General features: G+C 24.0%; 1 protein-coding gene across 2 annotated transcripts in view; it reads right to left on the reverse strand.

Moving 5' to 3' along the window:
* Positions 1-17,408, reverse strand: part of LOC117174377 (vacuolar protein sorting-associated protein 13D) — a 277,354-nt gene that overhangs the window by 1,133 nt on the left and 258,813 nt on the right. For both annotated transcript variants that reach the window (XM_033363451.1, XM_033363449.1), the window contains 2 exons: positions 11,790-11,902; positions 5,537-5,963 (listed from right to left, as the gene is read on the reverse strand). In XM_033363451.1, the coding sequence (XP_033219342.1) occupies positions 5,537-5,963; positions 11,790-11,902 (540 nt within the window). The remainder of the gene's footprint in view (positions 1-5,536; positions 5,964-11,789; positions 11,903-17,408) is intronic.

Consider the following 17,408-nt stretch of genomic DNA (forward strand, 5'->3'; position numbering starts at 1 on the left):
AGCGATTGACCAAGTGTATAGAGCTCCAAGGAGATTATGTTGAAAAATAAAAAAAAATTGTTTTTATACTTCATTCTAAGGACTTATTGAACTACCTTCGTAGCTTATATTTTAATTAAAAAAGAATAAAATTTATACAACAAAAGAAAGGAATTTTAAAACCAAAAAGACGAATTTCCAACAAATAAAAATTTTCCACTCGAAAAATGAATAAAAGTTTATCTAAATTATTGAACGAATTTTTAACTAAAAAATATAAATCTTAAAAAAATGGAAAAGTTACATTTTCTGTTAAAAAATGAATTCTAAACAAACAAAAAAAGAAGTATTTTTCACTAAACAGTTAAATTTTCAACCAGACATAAACATCCAGTAAAGAAAAATTTCACAATTTAGTTTCAATTTGATCCAAGTAGTTTAATTTTCAATTAAAAAATATTAATTTTCAAGAGGACAATTAAACTTTTAACTAACGAGATAACTTTTCAACTTATAATATAAATCTTTAACAAAAAAGTGATTTCTTAACAAAGCGATTCAACCAAATGTTTTAAACAAATTAGTTGAATTATCGAGCAAAGAAGAACGATTTTTAACCAAAAAGTTGCATTTTCATACAAAAAACGAAATGTTTTCTTTTAACAGATGAAGTTTTAAAAAAAAACTTAAATTTTCAAAAAAAAATAGTTGAATTTTCTGTTGAAAAAGATTTTAGTCGAGTTTTCACGATCAAACTAGGAATTTTTTAACAATAAATAAATTTCTACCAAAACAATTGAATTTTCAATCCAAAAAGACGAATTTTTTAAATAAAAAGGATGACTTTTTAACGAAATTGTTGAATTCTCAACCAGATAGTTTCATTTTTATACTATTTAATAATATTAATTATTTTATACTATTTAAATTTGTTGAAAATTCAATTATATTAAAAATCTCTAATTTTCAACAGTTGTAAATTCATTTCAAATTCATTCAACATTTTCATCAGGTCTAAGAATTTAAAAATTAAATTTTCAATTTTCGTAAAATTTTTCAAAATGGAAATGTAACTTCCATTCTTTGTAGAAAATTGATTTCGCTTCTTTCAAAATATTACTGTTTGGTTAGAAATTAATGTGTTTAGGTTGAGAATTTGTCGCTTTTGTAGAATTATACTTTTTTATATTTTAAATATTTTATTGAAAAATCGCTTTTTTGTACAATTCAACTGTTTTTAGTTAAAAATTAAAATCTTCATCAGTTCAAATATCAAATAAAAGAAAAACTCATCTACTAGGTTCAAAGTTGAACTACTTTGTTACATTTTTTTAATTATTAATTTTCAACAAAATAGTTAAACTTGCGACCAAATAGATGAATTTTCAACTAAAAATATAAATCTTCAACACTTCAACCAAATTTTTCAAAGAAAACAGTTGAATATTCAACGACAGAAGAATATTTTTTAACCAAAGTTGCATTTTCATAAAACAAAAAAATCTACTAAACCAGATGAATTTTTCAATCAAAAACATGAATAAAAAAATGGTTGAATTTTCAGTTGAAAAAGATTACAGTTTAGTTTTCACGCTCAAAATATGAATTTTTAAACAAGAAATAAATTTCTACGAAAAAATTAAATTTTCAACCCAAAAAGACGAACTTTCTTGACCAGAAAGGATTATTTTTTCACAAAATAGTTGAATTATCTAGCAAATAATTGCATTTTTATACAAAAAAGATCAATTGTGTACCGAAACAGATGAACTTGTAATAAAAACCAATTTTTTTCATGAGTGGAACTTTCATCCAGAAAATATTTCAGTTCATTTTTCAACGCCAAAATATAAATTTTAAACAAAAAGTAAATTTTCTACGAAATAGTAAAGTTTTCGAAGAAAATAGAATAATAGCCTAATAAAAAAAAAAATTATTTGAAAATTCAACTATTTGCTTGAAAGTTGAACTAATTTGTTAAAAATAAATTAATCATATTAATTAAAAAAACTCATAATTGTTCTGATAATTTTGCACGAATAAATACATATACACACAGACTCGAATAAATTTGGACATACAATCAATATTTTGTTGAACACAATGTTATTTTCGGAAAATTTCACTTTTCCATTTTTTATTTAAAATTTATCTTATTTTTAGTCGAAATTTCAACTATATGTTTGAAAATTCGTTTTTTTTTTAATTTGTCCTTTTTGGCAGAAAATTAATGTTCTTGATTGTAAAATAATATTTTTAGCTAAAAATTTAATTATTTGGTTGAAAATTCATCTTTTTTGGCAGATCTTTCATATTTTTCGGTTAAAAATGAAACTCTCTTTTTCAATAATACGAGCAGCCACTTCCCGTTTTTAATTTCAAAATTTTTCTTCAGTTTCATTACTTATCAACAAAATAGATGAGTTTCTTAACTAAAAAGTAGAATGTTTACAAAAAAATGTGTAGGTTTTAATCTCGAAAAGATCAATTTTTAACTCAATAGTTGGATTTTCTACCAAAAAAAAAAACTAATTTTCAAAGAAAAGAAAAATAATTTCACATTAAAATAGTTAACTCTTCAACCAAATCGATTTTTCTAAATTTAATATTTTTTTCTTTACACCAATTTTTTTATTGAAGATTTTAGTTTTTCTAAGTATTTTGAGTAACTTTTTAAATGGTTTCAGTTCAAATGGTTTCTTCGAAACTTTCAAATTAAATCAACAATTTAATATCTTAAAATTGAAACAATTTAATTTTAAAATGAAATTTTAAAGCCAAAAAAGAACAAAATGTCCATCAAATTGTTGAATTTTCGAGCCACAAAGACGAAAACTGTACAATCAGTTGAATTTTTAAACAGAAAAAAAATTTATTTACAACTCAAAAGGACGATTTCCCAACCAAAAATGATCCATTTTTACCAATAGAACTTAATTTTTAACAAAAGAGTTTAGTTTTTAAGCTAAAAAGTGGAATTTTTGAGAAAATTTTTTAATTTTTAATTTTGTTTTACCAGTTCGTTTCTAAATGAATATTCTACCAAATTTAAGTTAAAAGTTGAGCTTAGTTTAAAGTTAAATATATAGCTGAAATGTATGAGAGGGAAATATGTAGCTAATTTCAATACTTAATTCACTTTATTGAGATAATATTTAATTATTATTATAATAAATATTTAAAAAAAATATACAATAAATTTAATAAAATTATTTAAAAAATTACGGAAGGTTTCAAGAGAATGAATTTTTTTTTAGATATCCAGAAAAATGTTAAATGATATCAATAAATAATAATAATAATAATAAATAAAGAAACAAATTGCGTTCATTAAAAACAATAATATATTTATTAAAATATTTGAATATCCGAAATGAATTTTTATAAATAAAAAATATTTGAAAATCTTTGACTAATTTAACTTCTTTTTTAAATAAAACGTAAATTGTGTAGTCTGGATTTAAAATTGTTTTGACTGCAAATTTTAGTGATATATTTTTCCTTAAAAATTGATACTTATAGTTAAAATTTCATATTTTAGATTTCGAAATTTATCTGCTTTGTAAAACATTCGCCTTTCTGACTTGTGAATTAAATAATTTGTTTGAAATTATTGTTTTTTCTTGACTGAAATATCTTTCTTGGTTGCAAATTTCACTATTTTGTTGAAAATTCGCTATTTTAGTCAAATTAAACCCTGTCTTGATTAAAAAAAAATCTCATTTGGATGAAATATCAGCTATATACTACATTTTTCATTTAGAATTTAACTTTTTTGTTTCAAAATTTTAATACTTTTTTAAAAATTATTTTTGTTGTTTGAAATTCAATTATTACAGGTAAAGATTCATAATTTGACTTGAAAATTTATGACTTTGGTTGAAATTTTTTTGCGCGACTATTTTAGGTGCAAATTCATCTATTTGTTTTAAAATTTATTTTTTTTTTGTTCTTAAAAATTAATCTTCATGATTGAAAACTGACCTTTTTCATTGACCATTCAACTATTTTGTTGTAAATTCGTCTATTTGGTTAAAAATTCAACTAATTGCTTGCAAGATGAACTCCTTTGTTAAAAATTTCTTTTTTTTGTGGATAAAAATGATTAATTTTAATTGAAAATACATCATTATAATCGAGAACTAATCTCTTAGTTTATAATTGGACTATTTTGTTGAAAATTCTAGTACTTTATTAAAATTTTTTCTTTTTGGGATAAAAAGGTAGAAATTTCGTTTTTTTTTATTGAATTTAACTGGTTTTTATTTAAAATTCCATTTTTTTTGTTCTGAAATACATCTTTGGTGGTAGAAATATTAACTATTACATCTCTTTTTTTTAATTCTTTTTTTTTTAACAATTTTAGTTGAAAATCCATCTCTCAGAATGAAAATTGAACTATTTTGTTGACACTTTTTTGCATGCATAATCATGCTGGTTAAAAATTCAACTATTTGGTTAAAAGTTGACTTTTTTTTATTGAAAATTCATATTTTCTGTATGGAAATTTCGTTGTTTTGCTTCAAGTTCATTTTATTTGTTGAAAATCAATTTTCTTAACTGAAAATTCAACTACATATTTGATAAAAATTTGTTTTGTTTCTTAACTGAAATATTTTTCTCGATTAAAAATGCAGCTATTTTATTTAAAACAGTTGATTAAATATTCAACTGTTTTGAAGAAACCTCGTATTATTTTTACTAATTTGAAAATTAAAATGTTTTTGTTTGAAACATAAAATATTACAATTCTAGCTCGAAACTGATTTTTGTGGTTGGAAATTTAAATTGTCCATATTTAGTAAAAAATTCGTCTTTTTTAGTAAGAAAATAATCCGTTTAAGTTGAAAATTTAAGTATTTTGTTAAATATTTGTGCTTTTTAGTTAAATTCAACAGTTTCTTTTATTTAAAATAAAAATATTTTTTGGTTAAAATATTATATATTACATTTTGCGTTGAAAATTAATCTCTATGATTCAATAACAATCTGTAAAAACATTTTTAGTCAAATTTTGAGGTGAAAAATAAAACTACTTTGTTAAAAATCCGTACTTTTCGGTAGAAAATTCATATTTTTGGACTGTAAATTAAAATAATTTTTTAAAAACTTGTATTTTTTTGTAGAAAATTAAATCTTGTTGGTGAGAATTCAAGTTTTTGGCTGAAAGTTCAATTACTTCGTTAAAAATAAATTTTGTGGTTGACGATTCATCTCGCTAATTGAAAATTGAACTATTTTATTGAAAATTCGTTTTTTGTCTTGAAAAAAAATGTTTGAAGTGAAAATTCCACCTTTTTGGTTGAAAATTCATCTATTGTTATAAAAAATTAATCTTTTTGTTTGAGAATTGAACTATTTTGTTAAAAATTCATATTTTTTGGTAGAAAACTAATTTTCTTAGTTGAAACAATTTTTTGGCACAACTGATTCTAGAGTTGTCGAAAGTGAAAAATTGAAAACAAAATAAAATAAAGGAATAAATAAAAGAAGGACATTTAAAAAGAAAAAGGTGAATAAACCTGAAGTAAAAATATGAAAAACTAAAAAAACTTACCCATTTAGCAACGGCTTCATTGTCGCATCTAACCTTTGGTCTTCTTAGCACCTCAGATCCAACGAGATTAGTCGAAGCGACTGAATCTCTCGAAGTTAATTCTATGTAATGAAGAGTAAGGCCATTACTCTCAAGTTTGTGGGTTGGTTGACACTGGAGCAGATCGGCCAAACTAACTTCCGTCACGACTCCCTTCGTGCCTCCAGAAATGATGCGAACTCTTTCATTCGACACTAGAACTTTCAGATTATCCGCGCCACTCCGCAAACACTCGTAGGCCACGAACAGTTCCGAATAGTCCCGATTATTTATGATATAGAGAAATTCTTGACCCTCGGCCTGCTGGTAACTGTAAGGGGGTAGGAGACCCGCCGGGCCGCTAGCGACTCGCGGCAGTCGATCTCGTTTTGGTATCACTCGATGAGCACTAAAACCACAAATGATCATTTTTCAATTACATGAAAAATTAGGCAAAAAGGGGTTTTTTAGCATATTCAGACGTTCATTGGGTTGTTCAAACTTCCCTCTCCATCAATTTACCTCCCCTACTTCTCCTTTAGTTCCCTAATCTCCCTCTCCACATTTACCTCACGCCCCCTCCTCCACAACTTTTTCCTTCTCCTTTCATCTCCTCTACTTCCAATTCCCTCATTTTCCCTTCTCTCGTTTCCCCTCACTGAGATTAGAAATTTGCAATCACTTCCCCTGCGCTTCCCTCCTTTCTCTTCACTCACCAACCCTAATTTTCCAACACTTCTTCCATTTGCTCTACCTACTTCTCTCCTTAATTCCTCTACTATAACTTTCTCCATTTACCCTTAATAGACCTAATTCCGAAACCTACAATTCCCTCTCTTCTCTATTTCCAATACTCTTATTTGACCTACTTTTCCTTCTCTCGTTTATCCTCCCACTCTACCTCTAATTTTACAACACTTCACCTACTTGCCTTTTTTTATGTCCCCTAAATTCCTTTACGTTCACTCCGCTCTTTTAACCTCAATACCCCTACTTTCTCTCCCCTTATTTTCACACACTTCTACTTTCCCCACCCTTCCCTACTTCTTTCCCTAAAATTCCCCTACTTGCCCTCCCTTCATTCTCACTACTTCCTCTTTTATCTTTTCCCTTCACTCCTCACCACTAATTTCTTTTCCCCTCAAACCCCCAATACTCATTTCCCTTCACACCCTCTATTTGCCCACCCCTTGCCTTAAATTTCCCTAATCCCTACCTTATTTTCCTCCCCTAATTTCACCATACTACTCTTTCCCTCATTTACCCTACTACCCCTCCCTTCATTTGCAGGCCCCGGGCTAACTTTAGAGATTGAAAATAGTGTAAATAGTGTCACAAATTTTGAAAAAGAAGTATCAAAACAAAATCATGATATTTTGCAGGTATTCAAAATGAACTTCAATGTTTATTAAAAATATCATTTGTCGCAGAGCAAAAGCTTCGTTAGAAATCAAATTGAGCCTTACTTATTCTCACGACAAACCGATTGGCGATCACTAGCCAGAGTGGCCGTTTTAATCTACAAAATAAATTCCCGGTTTTTTTCCCGGTTCGCAAACATTTTTCACGTTCAAAGAAATAAAAAAAAATGAAACACTAAAGCTAAAAAAATTCAACTTGAGGTATTAAAAAGTGAGTTACAAATGAAAGCACTCAAAGTGGAATTGTTAAGTTTTGAACTTTTAAATCTGAAATTTAAAAGTTTTTAATTAAACAATGTTGTATTCAAATGCTCAATAATTTACGCGTATAAAATTAAAGGTACTAACATTTTCCAATATGCAAAAATTTAAATCCACTTTACCATTTTCAATGCTATAAATTAAAAAGCCAATCAATGAACTTTAAAATTTTCAAAATTATATAATTTTAAGGAATTTTAAGCTAGAAACATTAAATACTGAAAAATTGGAAATTTTTTGACTGAAAACTTCTTAAATTAGAAATTCACTTATTTTCTTTTTAACTAGTTTAAACATCCTTGGAAAGCTTCCAAATTTTATTTCAAAATCTTGAGAAATCTAGAAGTTGTTTTAAATTTGTTGCAAATTTAAAATTATTTTGGATTTTTTTTTAGAACTTCTAAATATCTGTCAAAATTACTTGATTTTTTTCTACAATTTTCAGAAAATCCTGCAAATTTTAGAAAATTTCTTCACAATTTGGATGTATGAATAAAAATTGAACATTTATCATTTGTAGGCGAAATTTAAGTAATTTGAAGACATATGTAGAAATTTTGAAAATATTGTAACTTAATATAAAATTTGAAATGATTTCAAACAACAAAATTAGATTGTTTTCAAGAATTGTGAAAGGCTTCAAAAAAATTTTCCTAAGATTCCTAAGAAAATTAAAAATAATTTTTCATTTTGAAACATTATTTTAAGAGAATATTTCAAAAGTTTTTCAAAGATTTAAACAAAAGTTTCAAAAAAGATTCTAGAAGATTTTAAGAAAACTTTCTAAAATTTGCATGACAATATTTTATCTTTTTTAAACTCCTAAATGTCTCTTAAAATTACTCAAATTTTTTCTACAAATGTTCATTTGTAAATTATACATCAAAATTAAAAAATTTCATTTACATATTGAGCATTTTTCGACATTTTAAAGATTCCAGGCTTTCTATGTCGAACAATTCAGTTAAAGATTCTTTACTTTTAAATATTTCGTTTTAATTTACTTGTCTTAAATAAAAATTCAAATATTGCTAAATATTCAATAAATAATATTTTTTAATTAAAAATTTCAATTTGAATGGGTTAAAAATGGAATATTTTAGACTGAAACAATATTTGAAATTAAAAAAAATCCTTTAATGAAGAATATATGAATATATGATCTCTGATCAAAAAATAATCTGTTTCGATTAAAAAATAACTTTTTTGATTGAACATTCAATACTTTGGTAGAAAATTGAACTATTAGGTGGAAATTTGATTTATTTTGTCGGAAACTCGTCTTTTTCGTAGAAAATATTTTGTTGATGTGGCTGTCAAAAATGCAATTATTTTTTTGAAAATTTATCATTCTTATTTGAAAATCCATCTCTTTCTGTAGAATTTTCAATTTTGTTTAGTTAGAGCTGGAAATTTCTGGTTGAAAATTAATAAAAAAAAAAAAATGCTTTTTAGTTGAAATTTTTCATTTTTGGTTTGAAAATTTAACAATTTAGTATAAAAATTGAACCATCGGTTTGAAAATTCATTTAATTTTTTTTAAATTCGTCTTTTTGTTAGAAAATAAATTTTTTAATTAAAAATGCAAATATGCTTTTGAAAATGTATCTTTTAAGTTTGAAAAATAATCTCTATCTATATAAATTTCAATTTTTTGGTTAAAAATGCAACTGTTTGGTTTAAAAAAATGTGTTTCGATTGAAAAACAATTTCTTTGTTAAAAATTTAACAATTTAGTAGAATATTGAACTATCGGGTTGAAAATTGATGATATCTGATCAAAAATTAATATGTTTTGATTAAAAAGTAATTTTTTTATTAAAAATTCAATACTTTGGTATAAAATTGAACTATTAGGTAGAAATTTGATTTATTTTGTGGGATACTCGTCTTTTTCGTAAAAAATCTTTTTTTGTCAAATATGCAATTATTTTTTTTGAAAATTTATCAGCCTTGTTTGAAATTCAATCGCTTTATGTAGAATTTTCCATTTTTTTAGTGAAAAATGCAAATGTCTGGTTGAAAAATAATCTTTTTCGGTTGACAAACAGTTTTTTGTTGAAAATTTACATTTTTAGTTTGGAAAAATCAACAATTTGTCTACTTCGGTTATATTTAAACTATTTTTTATTTTAAATATAAACTGTAACATTTCTTGTTGAAAATTAGTATTTTCAGGTTGAAAATTCATCTGTTATGTAGAGAATTTTCTTTCTTTCTTGACTAACGATTTTTTTTATTAAAAATTTATATTTGTGGTTCGCAAATGAACCTCCTTCAGCAAAAATTTAAAATTTGTTGGTTGAATGTCCACCCGTCTGGTCAAAAATTAATCTTTTTCGATTAAAAAATCATTTTTTTTAGTTGAAAATTCAACAATTTGGTAGAAAATTAAAATATTGGATTGAAAATTGATGCATTTTGTTGAAAATTCGTCTTTTTGGTAGAAAATCAATTTTATTAGTTAAATATGCAAATATGTTTTTGAACATTTATCTTTCTGGTTTAAAACTGAATCTGTTTCTACAGAAATTTCCAATTTTTGTTTTAAAATGTAACTTTCTGATCAAAAATTAATCTGTTTCGTTTGAAAAATAATTTTCTTGTTGAAAATTCACTAATTTTGTAGAAAATTGAATTATTTGGTTGAAATTTGATTTATTTTGTTGGGAAGCTTTTTCGTATGAAATCTTTTTTTTTTAGTCAAAAATGCAATTTTTTTGTTGAAAATTTATCATTCTGGTTTGAAAATGAATCTCTTTATATACAGTTTTCAATTTTTTTATTGAAAAATTCAAGTGTCCGGATAAAAATTAATCTGCTTCCGTTGAAAAACAACTTTTTTGGTTTGAAAGTAGAACAATTTGATAGAATATTGATGGATTTGGTTAGAAAAATCGTCTTCTTTGTTTATATTGAATTATTTTTTATTTAAAATATAAAATATTACATTTATTATTGAAAATTAGTATTTACAGGTCGTAGAAAAATATTTTCTTTCTTGATTCACAATTTTTTCTATTGAAAATTTATATTTGTGGTTCGAAAACGAACCTCTTTCAGCGGAAATTAAAAATTTGTTGATTGAAAGTGCAATTGCCTGGTTAAAAATTAATCTTTACCAGTTTAAAAATAACTTTTTGTTGAAAGTTCAACACTTTTCTAGAAAATGGAACTATTGGGTTTAAAATTGATGTATTTTGTTCAAAATTCGTCTTTTTGGTAGAAAATTAATCTGTTTTAGTTGAGAATTCAGATATTTCCATAAGAAATTTTTTAAAAATTCAATTCCTTGGTAGAAGGTTAAACTACTTTCGTAAAAAATAATTTTTTTTGTTGAAGATTCATGATTTCAGTTACTAGTTAATTTTTTTCGGGTTAAAAATTATTTTTTTAAACTGAAAATTTGACTATATTGTTGAAAAATCAAAAGGTTGGTTAAAAATGAACTTTTTTGTTGTTGGCTTGTAAATTTCACAGTTTGGTATAAAATTAAAATAGTCTTGTAAAATATTCGTTTTCATTTTATTGCAAATTAATTTTTGTTACTGAAAATTTAACTATTCGAGTTTTGGTTGAAAATTGGCCTTTTTCAATGCATGTTTTTTAGTTAAAAATTCAACTTTTGGTTGAAACTTTAGATTTTTTAGTTGGAAATTGATATTTTTAAATTGAAATTTTAACTACTTGGTCGAAAAATTTTCTCTAAAAATCGTCTTTTCGGGTTATATTTAACTGTTTTTTACTTAAAATTAAAATATTTTATTGGTTACAATATCAAATATTACAATTTTATTGGCGAAAATGAGTATTTTCAGTTTGAAAATTCAACTTTTTAGTTGGAAATTTAACATTTTGGTAGAAAATTCATCTTTTAGTTGAAACTTAATATTTTTTAGCTGAAAATCGTCAGTTGTTAATTGAAATTTCAACTACTTGATCGAAAATTAATATTTTTCATTGAAAATTCAACTATTTGATTAAATATTGTTATATTTACATAAAAAATCTTTCTTTTTGATCGAAAATTAATCGTCTTGATTTGAAATTGAATTATTTGTAATGAAATATATGAATTGTCTTAATAATTCTTCTTCTTTTTTTTTGTTATACTGAACTGATTTTAATTTAAAATCAAAATCTCTTCTGGTTTAAATATCAACTATTACATTTTACGCTGAAAGTTTGTATTTTCAGGTTGAAAATTGTTGAGAGTCCATCTTTTTGATTGAAAATTGAACTATTTGGTTGAAAATCGAGCAGCTTTTTTAAAAGCTCATTTTTTTAAAAACTTTCTTGAAAAAAAGGAAAACAAACTTTTTAGCAGACAATTGTGAGAAAATAGTATCTTAGTATCGTTTTTTTTTTCTCGAAAAAAGCGCAAAAGAGTGTAATTGCTGAAAAAAAGTTCGAAATAGTGTCAAAAACGTGGTGACTCCGAGGCCTGCATTCGTCCCCACTACTTCTCCCGTCCGAAACTCTTAGAGATTTCTGCCCAGAGCTACGAAATCCTAAAAAAATAGACTAAAATTCGCTGTAAAAATTATAATTACCTTCGGCTTGTTTCGCGAATAGCTGTCGCCGTTTCTGATGCAAGATCCAACATTCCAACAACTGGTTTCGTTACCGTCCCCACTACGCCTTTTCCCAATCCGGCGAAGAATCCCTATAATTAATTAAAAAATGGATAAGCATTTTAAATTAGGATTTCAAAAATCGTATTTTATATCTTTATTGATAATAATTACATTATTTAAAATTTGCAGGAAAATGTATCGCTTCAAATTGGAAAAGGCGCTTAGTTTAAATGGTAAAAAATGTCAAAGAAATAGAAAACATATGATTCGCATTAGAGAGTGCCTTATTCAGTGTTGCTACAATATCCCAATTTATAAATTTTTATTTTTTTAAACTATATTTTATTTATTATATATAATTTATTTATATTTTTTATATTCTCTAATTTTATTAAATACATTTTTAATGAAATAATTGAATTTTCAATCCAAAAGATTAATTTTTCTACCAAAAAAGACTCACTTTCAACAAAGTAAATGAATTTTCATCTGAAAACGATCAATTTTAAACCGAAATTAGAAAAGTTAAAATGTTAGAAAAATAAACGTTCAAAAAATAAAAAAAGATCTTTTAACCAAACATATTTAGAAGAATTAAATGTTGAGTTAAAACAATAATTAAAAAAAATTAATTCTTGACAAAATAATTCAATTTTAAACCCAAAAGATGAATTTTTTACCTAAAAAGATATAGTTTCAATAAAATCTATAAATTTTCAACTAAAAAAGATAAATTTACAAACAAAAACTAGAATAGTTCAATTTGTAGTTATAAAAGCAAATTAAAAAAGAGTTTAAAGCCAAATTAATTAATCTTTAACGAAAAATATCAATTTTCAACCAAAAATATGAATTTCTGACCAAATAGTGGAATTTTCACCCAAAAGATGAATTTTCTATATAAAAAGAAACGAATTTTCAACAAAAAATAGATTAGTTAAATTTTCTACAGAACAGAACATTTTTTAAAAGAAAAAGATTACATTTCTATTAAAAAATGACAATTTTGCACAAAAAAATGGAATGTTTAAAGTGAATTTTCAACTAAAATGATAAATCTTTAACTAAAAACATTTAATTTTTAACCAAATACAAGAATTATCATCTATAAAGATAAATTTTCGACCGAAAATAGAATACTTAAATTTTCAGTTAGTAAAATAAATTTTCAACCCAAAAATGAAGGAATTTTGAAAAACAGAAATTAATTTTTAACCAAAAAGATGAAGTTTCAACTAATGAGAAGAGTACCCTTCTGCTAAAAAAAGTCGGATTTTTAATAAATAGTTCAATTTTAGTATAATTTTTAACCAAGAAGATTAAATTTATATAAAAAAAGATCAATTTTCTATTAAAATTGACGAATTTTTAACAAACTACATGTATTTTCAACGAAATATTTGAAGTTTTAAAGGAATTTTACACCAAAAAGATAAAATTAGTCACCAAAAAGCTTAAATATTAGCCCAAAAATTCGAATTTTCAATGAAATACATGATTTTTAAACCAAATATTTGATTTTTAAATTTAAGAAGTTAAATTTTGAACTAAACATGTATTAATCTTTAACTAGAAAACATAATTTTCAAGAAAATAATTAAATTTGGAAAAAATACACACACTTGTTAACTAAAATTACGAATTATCAACCAAATAAATGTATTTTTGACAAAAAAGAAAATAGTTAAATTTTCTGTAGATCGAAACACTTTTTAATGAAAAATATTACATTTCTATCACGGAATGTCAATTTTCCACAAGAAATGGAATAGTTCAAGTTGAATTTTGAACTAAAACCATAAATCTTTAATCAAACAAAAATTTAATTTTCCACTAATACATGAATTTTTAACTTGAAAGATCAATTTTGTACCAAAAATAAAATACTTAAATGTTCAGTTAGTGAAACAAATTTTCAAACAAAAAAGAAAGGAATTTTCAGCAAAATAGTTACGTTTTCAATCACAAAAATGAATTTTTAGCCAACAAGACGAAACAAATACATTTTTAACTAAAAATGGATTCATTTAATTTTCAGCAAAAAAATTAATTTTTAAGAGAAGCGATGTAAATTTTTAACGAAAAAGTATAATTTTCAATCAAGAAGAATAAATTTCTACAAAAAAACAAAACAATTTTCGATAAAAAATGGAACAGTTACATTTTCATTTTAGAAAATTAGTTCTGAATAAGAAAAAACTAATTTTCAACCAAAAAGATTAATTTTGAACTAATAAAATGAATTTTTAAAGAAAATATACGAATTTTTGACAAAGTACATGAACTTTCAACCAAATGTTTCAATTTATGAAGGAAATTTAGCCAAAAAGAGAAATTAGTGACCAAGAACCTTAAATACTCTCCCACAAATTTGAAATTTCGATAACAATTTCAATAATTTCACTAGAAAACATAATTTTTAACGAAATAATTAAATTTCGAACATTGAAAACAAGGGTTTGTCAACTAAAATTATAAGCTATCAACCAAATAAATTTATTTTTAACTAAGAAATTCCGCTTTCATCTAAGTATTTGAATTTTCAATCAAAAAGGATTAATTCTCAAAGAAAAACAGATATTTGATATTTTAACCGATCAAGGATTTTAATTTTATGCCAAAAATAGTTGAATTTAACTAGAAAAGATGAATTTTCAAGAAAAAAAGTTTGAATCCTCAAGTTTTTCCTGATATTCCCAGACTTTCTGGAATTACCTGATTTGTAGCAACTCTGTTATTGAAAAAAGTATATCTTTATTTTACTCTAGAATATTTTGATAAAAATAAATATATGTAGTGATCCGGTTTTATATAATTTTTTTTTTTATCTACAATCGAAGGCCGTTACTTCGGCCTTAAAATCAGTGCAAAATTCTAAACAGTTTGCGCTTGACACTTTTTCAAAAGTCGCACTTTGGTAAGCCGAGACCTATATATATTTATTTAGAATATTTTTTCCGAACATTTTGATACCAAATTTATTATTATAGTTGCCGAAACATTGCAATACTATTTTTAATCGGACATTCATTTTATTGAATATTTTTTGCCATAATGCATTATGCTGTGAATAATAAAACATTAATATAAAAAAGTTTTGAATAATTTGAAAACTAGTTTTTCCCCTGAATTTTTTTTTTTTAAAGTTCATATTTTGTTCTTGAAAAGTCAACTGAAATATTTTTAGGAGAAAATGCAACTAGGGTTTTTAATTATTTTGTTTTATAAAAATTCATCTGTTTTAAGAGAAATTAAATTTTTTTTGACAAAATGCAACTTTTTGGCAGAGAATTCAATAATTTTTTAAAAAAGTCATGCTTTTGGTTAAAAATTCGTCTTTTCGAATTGAAAAATTCAATTTTTTTTGTAGAAACCTATTTCTTGTTTAAAAATTCAAATTTTGATGATGAAAAGTCAACTGAAATCTTTTTCAACCGAAAATCAACTATTAATACCTTCGATTAATCAAATAATTAAATAATACTAAAAACTATATTAAATTAAATTTAAATCTCTTCGAATTTATAACTTTTCAATTAAAAAGATTTCATTTTTAACATGATAGATCAATTTTGAACCAAATAGTTGAATGTCGATCTAAAAAATATAAATTTTCAACTAAAAAGTGAAATAGTTTAATTTTCAGTTTTTTTCACAAAAAAACAAGAGATTTTGAACAAAGGTGATACATTTTCAAATAAAATGATGATTATTCAAACGGAATGAATAAATTTTAAACAAACAAACAAAATAATTTTGAACAAAAAAGTTTAAAATTCAACGAGGTAGTTTTATTTTCAACCAAAAAGATGTATTTTCAATTAAAATTATTAATATTTAACTGGAATAATTGAATTTTCAAGGAAAAAGATGGGTTTAAAAATAGGGAGATTAATTTTCAAACGAAAGGATTAATTTTCTACCAAATAAAGACGATTTTTTTTAACAAAACACATGAATTTTCAACTAAAAAAGAACAATTTCCAACCAAATAGTTGAATTTTAAACTAAAAAATACAATTTTTCAACACAAAAAAATGGAATAGTTTAATTTTCAGTTGAAAAATTTAATTTTTCAAACAAAACATAATCTTTAAAAATTGATGAATCTTCTAGTAGAATAAATGAATTTGAAAAAAAATGTTTTAAAGTTTTTGAATTTTCATCAAGCAGTTCTATTTACAACCAAAAAGAGGAATTTTCAAACAAACAGTTGAGTTTAAACAAGAAAAAGAATTTTTAAGCAAAAGGATTAATTTTCTACACAAGAAAGACGATTTTTTTAAACAAAATACATGAATTTTCAACAACAATAAATGTTTTTTCAAGCAAGAAAATTAATTTTAAAAAATCAATCTTTATTTCCTGCTAAAAAATGGGTTTTTAACAAAATGCGTAAATTCTCAACCAAATAATTAAATTTTCGACTAATAAAGAAAAATTTTTAACCACATTGTTGAATTTTGAAACAAAAAGATCAGTTTTGAACAAAAAAATGAAATACGTCAATTTAAACAAATTAATTTTCAGGGTGGCCTTCTTAATCGACGAAATAAATTTCCGGTCATTTCCCGGCTTTTTCCTGGTTCGCCAACATTTTTCACGGTCAATGAAATTTAAAAAATGGAACACTAAAGCTAAAAAATTTTCCACTTGAGGTAATAAAAACTAAGCTGCAAATGAGAGCACTCAAAGTGGAACTCTTAAATCTTGAACTTTTAAAATCGAAATTTAAAAGTTTTTAATTAAAAAATGTTGTATTCAAACGCTCAATAATTTACGCGTATAAAATTTAAGGTACTAACATTTTTCAATACAAAAAAATATAAATCCATGTTATCATTTCCAATGCTCTAAATTAGAAAATCAATGAATGAAAATTTTTCAAAATTATATAATTTTAAGGAATTTTAAGCTAGAAACATCAAATATTGAAAAATTGAAAAATTTTCAACTGAACACTTCTTAAATTAGAAATTCAATTATTTTCTTTTTGAATAGTTTAAACATCCTTGGAAAGCTTTAAAATCTTATTTCAAATTCATGATAAATCTAAACATTGTTTTAAATTTGTTTTAAATTTAAAATCATTTTGGAAATTTTTTTCGGAACTTCTAAATATCTGTCAAAATTAATTGATTTTTTTCTACAATTTTTTAGAAAATCCTGCAAAGTTTAGAAAATTTCTTTAGATTCTGGATGTATAAATAACAATTGAACATTTATTATTTGTAGGCGAAATTTGAGTAATCTTGAGATATATGTAGAAGTTTTGAAAAGACTCAAACTTAATGTAAATCTTGAAATGATAGCCTAATATAAAACAAAATGTAGATTTTCGCATATTTTAAACAACAAAATTAGATTCATTTCAAGAATTGTGAAAGGCTTTTCAAAGGAATAAAACATTTTCTTAAGATTTCTAGGAAAATTAAAAATAATTGTTCATTTTGAAAAACTATTTTAAAAGAATATTTCAAAAGTTTTTCAAAAATTTAAACAACATTTTCAAAAAAGATTCTAGAAGATTTTAAGAAAACTTTCTAAAATTTGCATGATAATTTTTAATCTTTTTAAAACTCCTAAATATCTCTT

This window comes from Belonocnema kinseyi, chromosome 6, assembly GCF_010883055.1.
Source record: "Belonocnema kinseyi isolate 2016_QV_RU_SX_M_011 chromosome 6, B_treatae_v1, whole genome shotgun sequence".
NCBI classification, from domain to species: Eukaryota; Metazoa; Arthropoda; class Insecta; order Hymenoptera; family Cynipidae; genus Belonocnema; species Belonocnema kinseyi.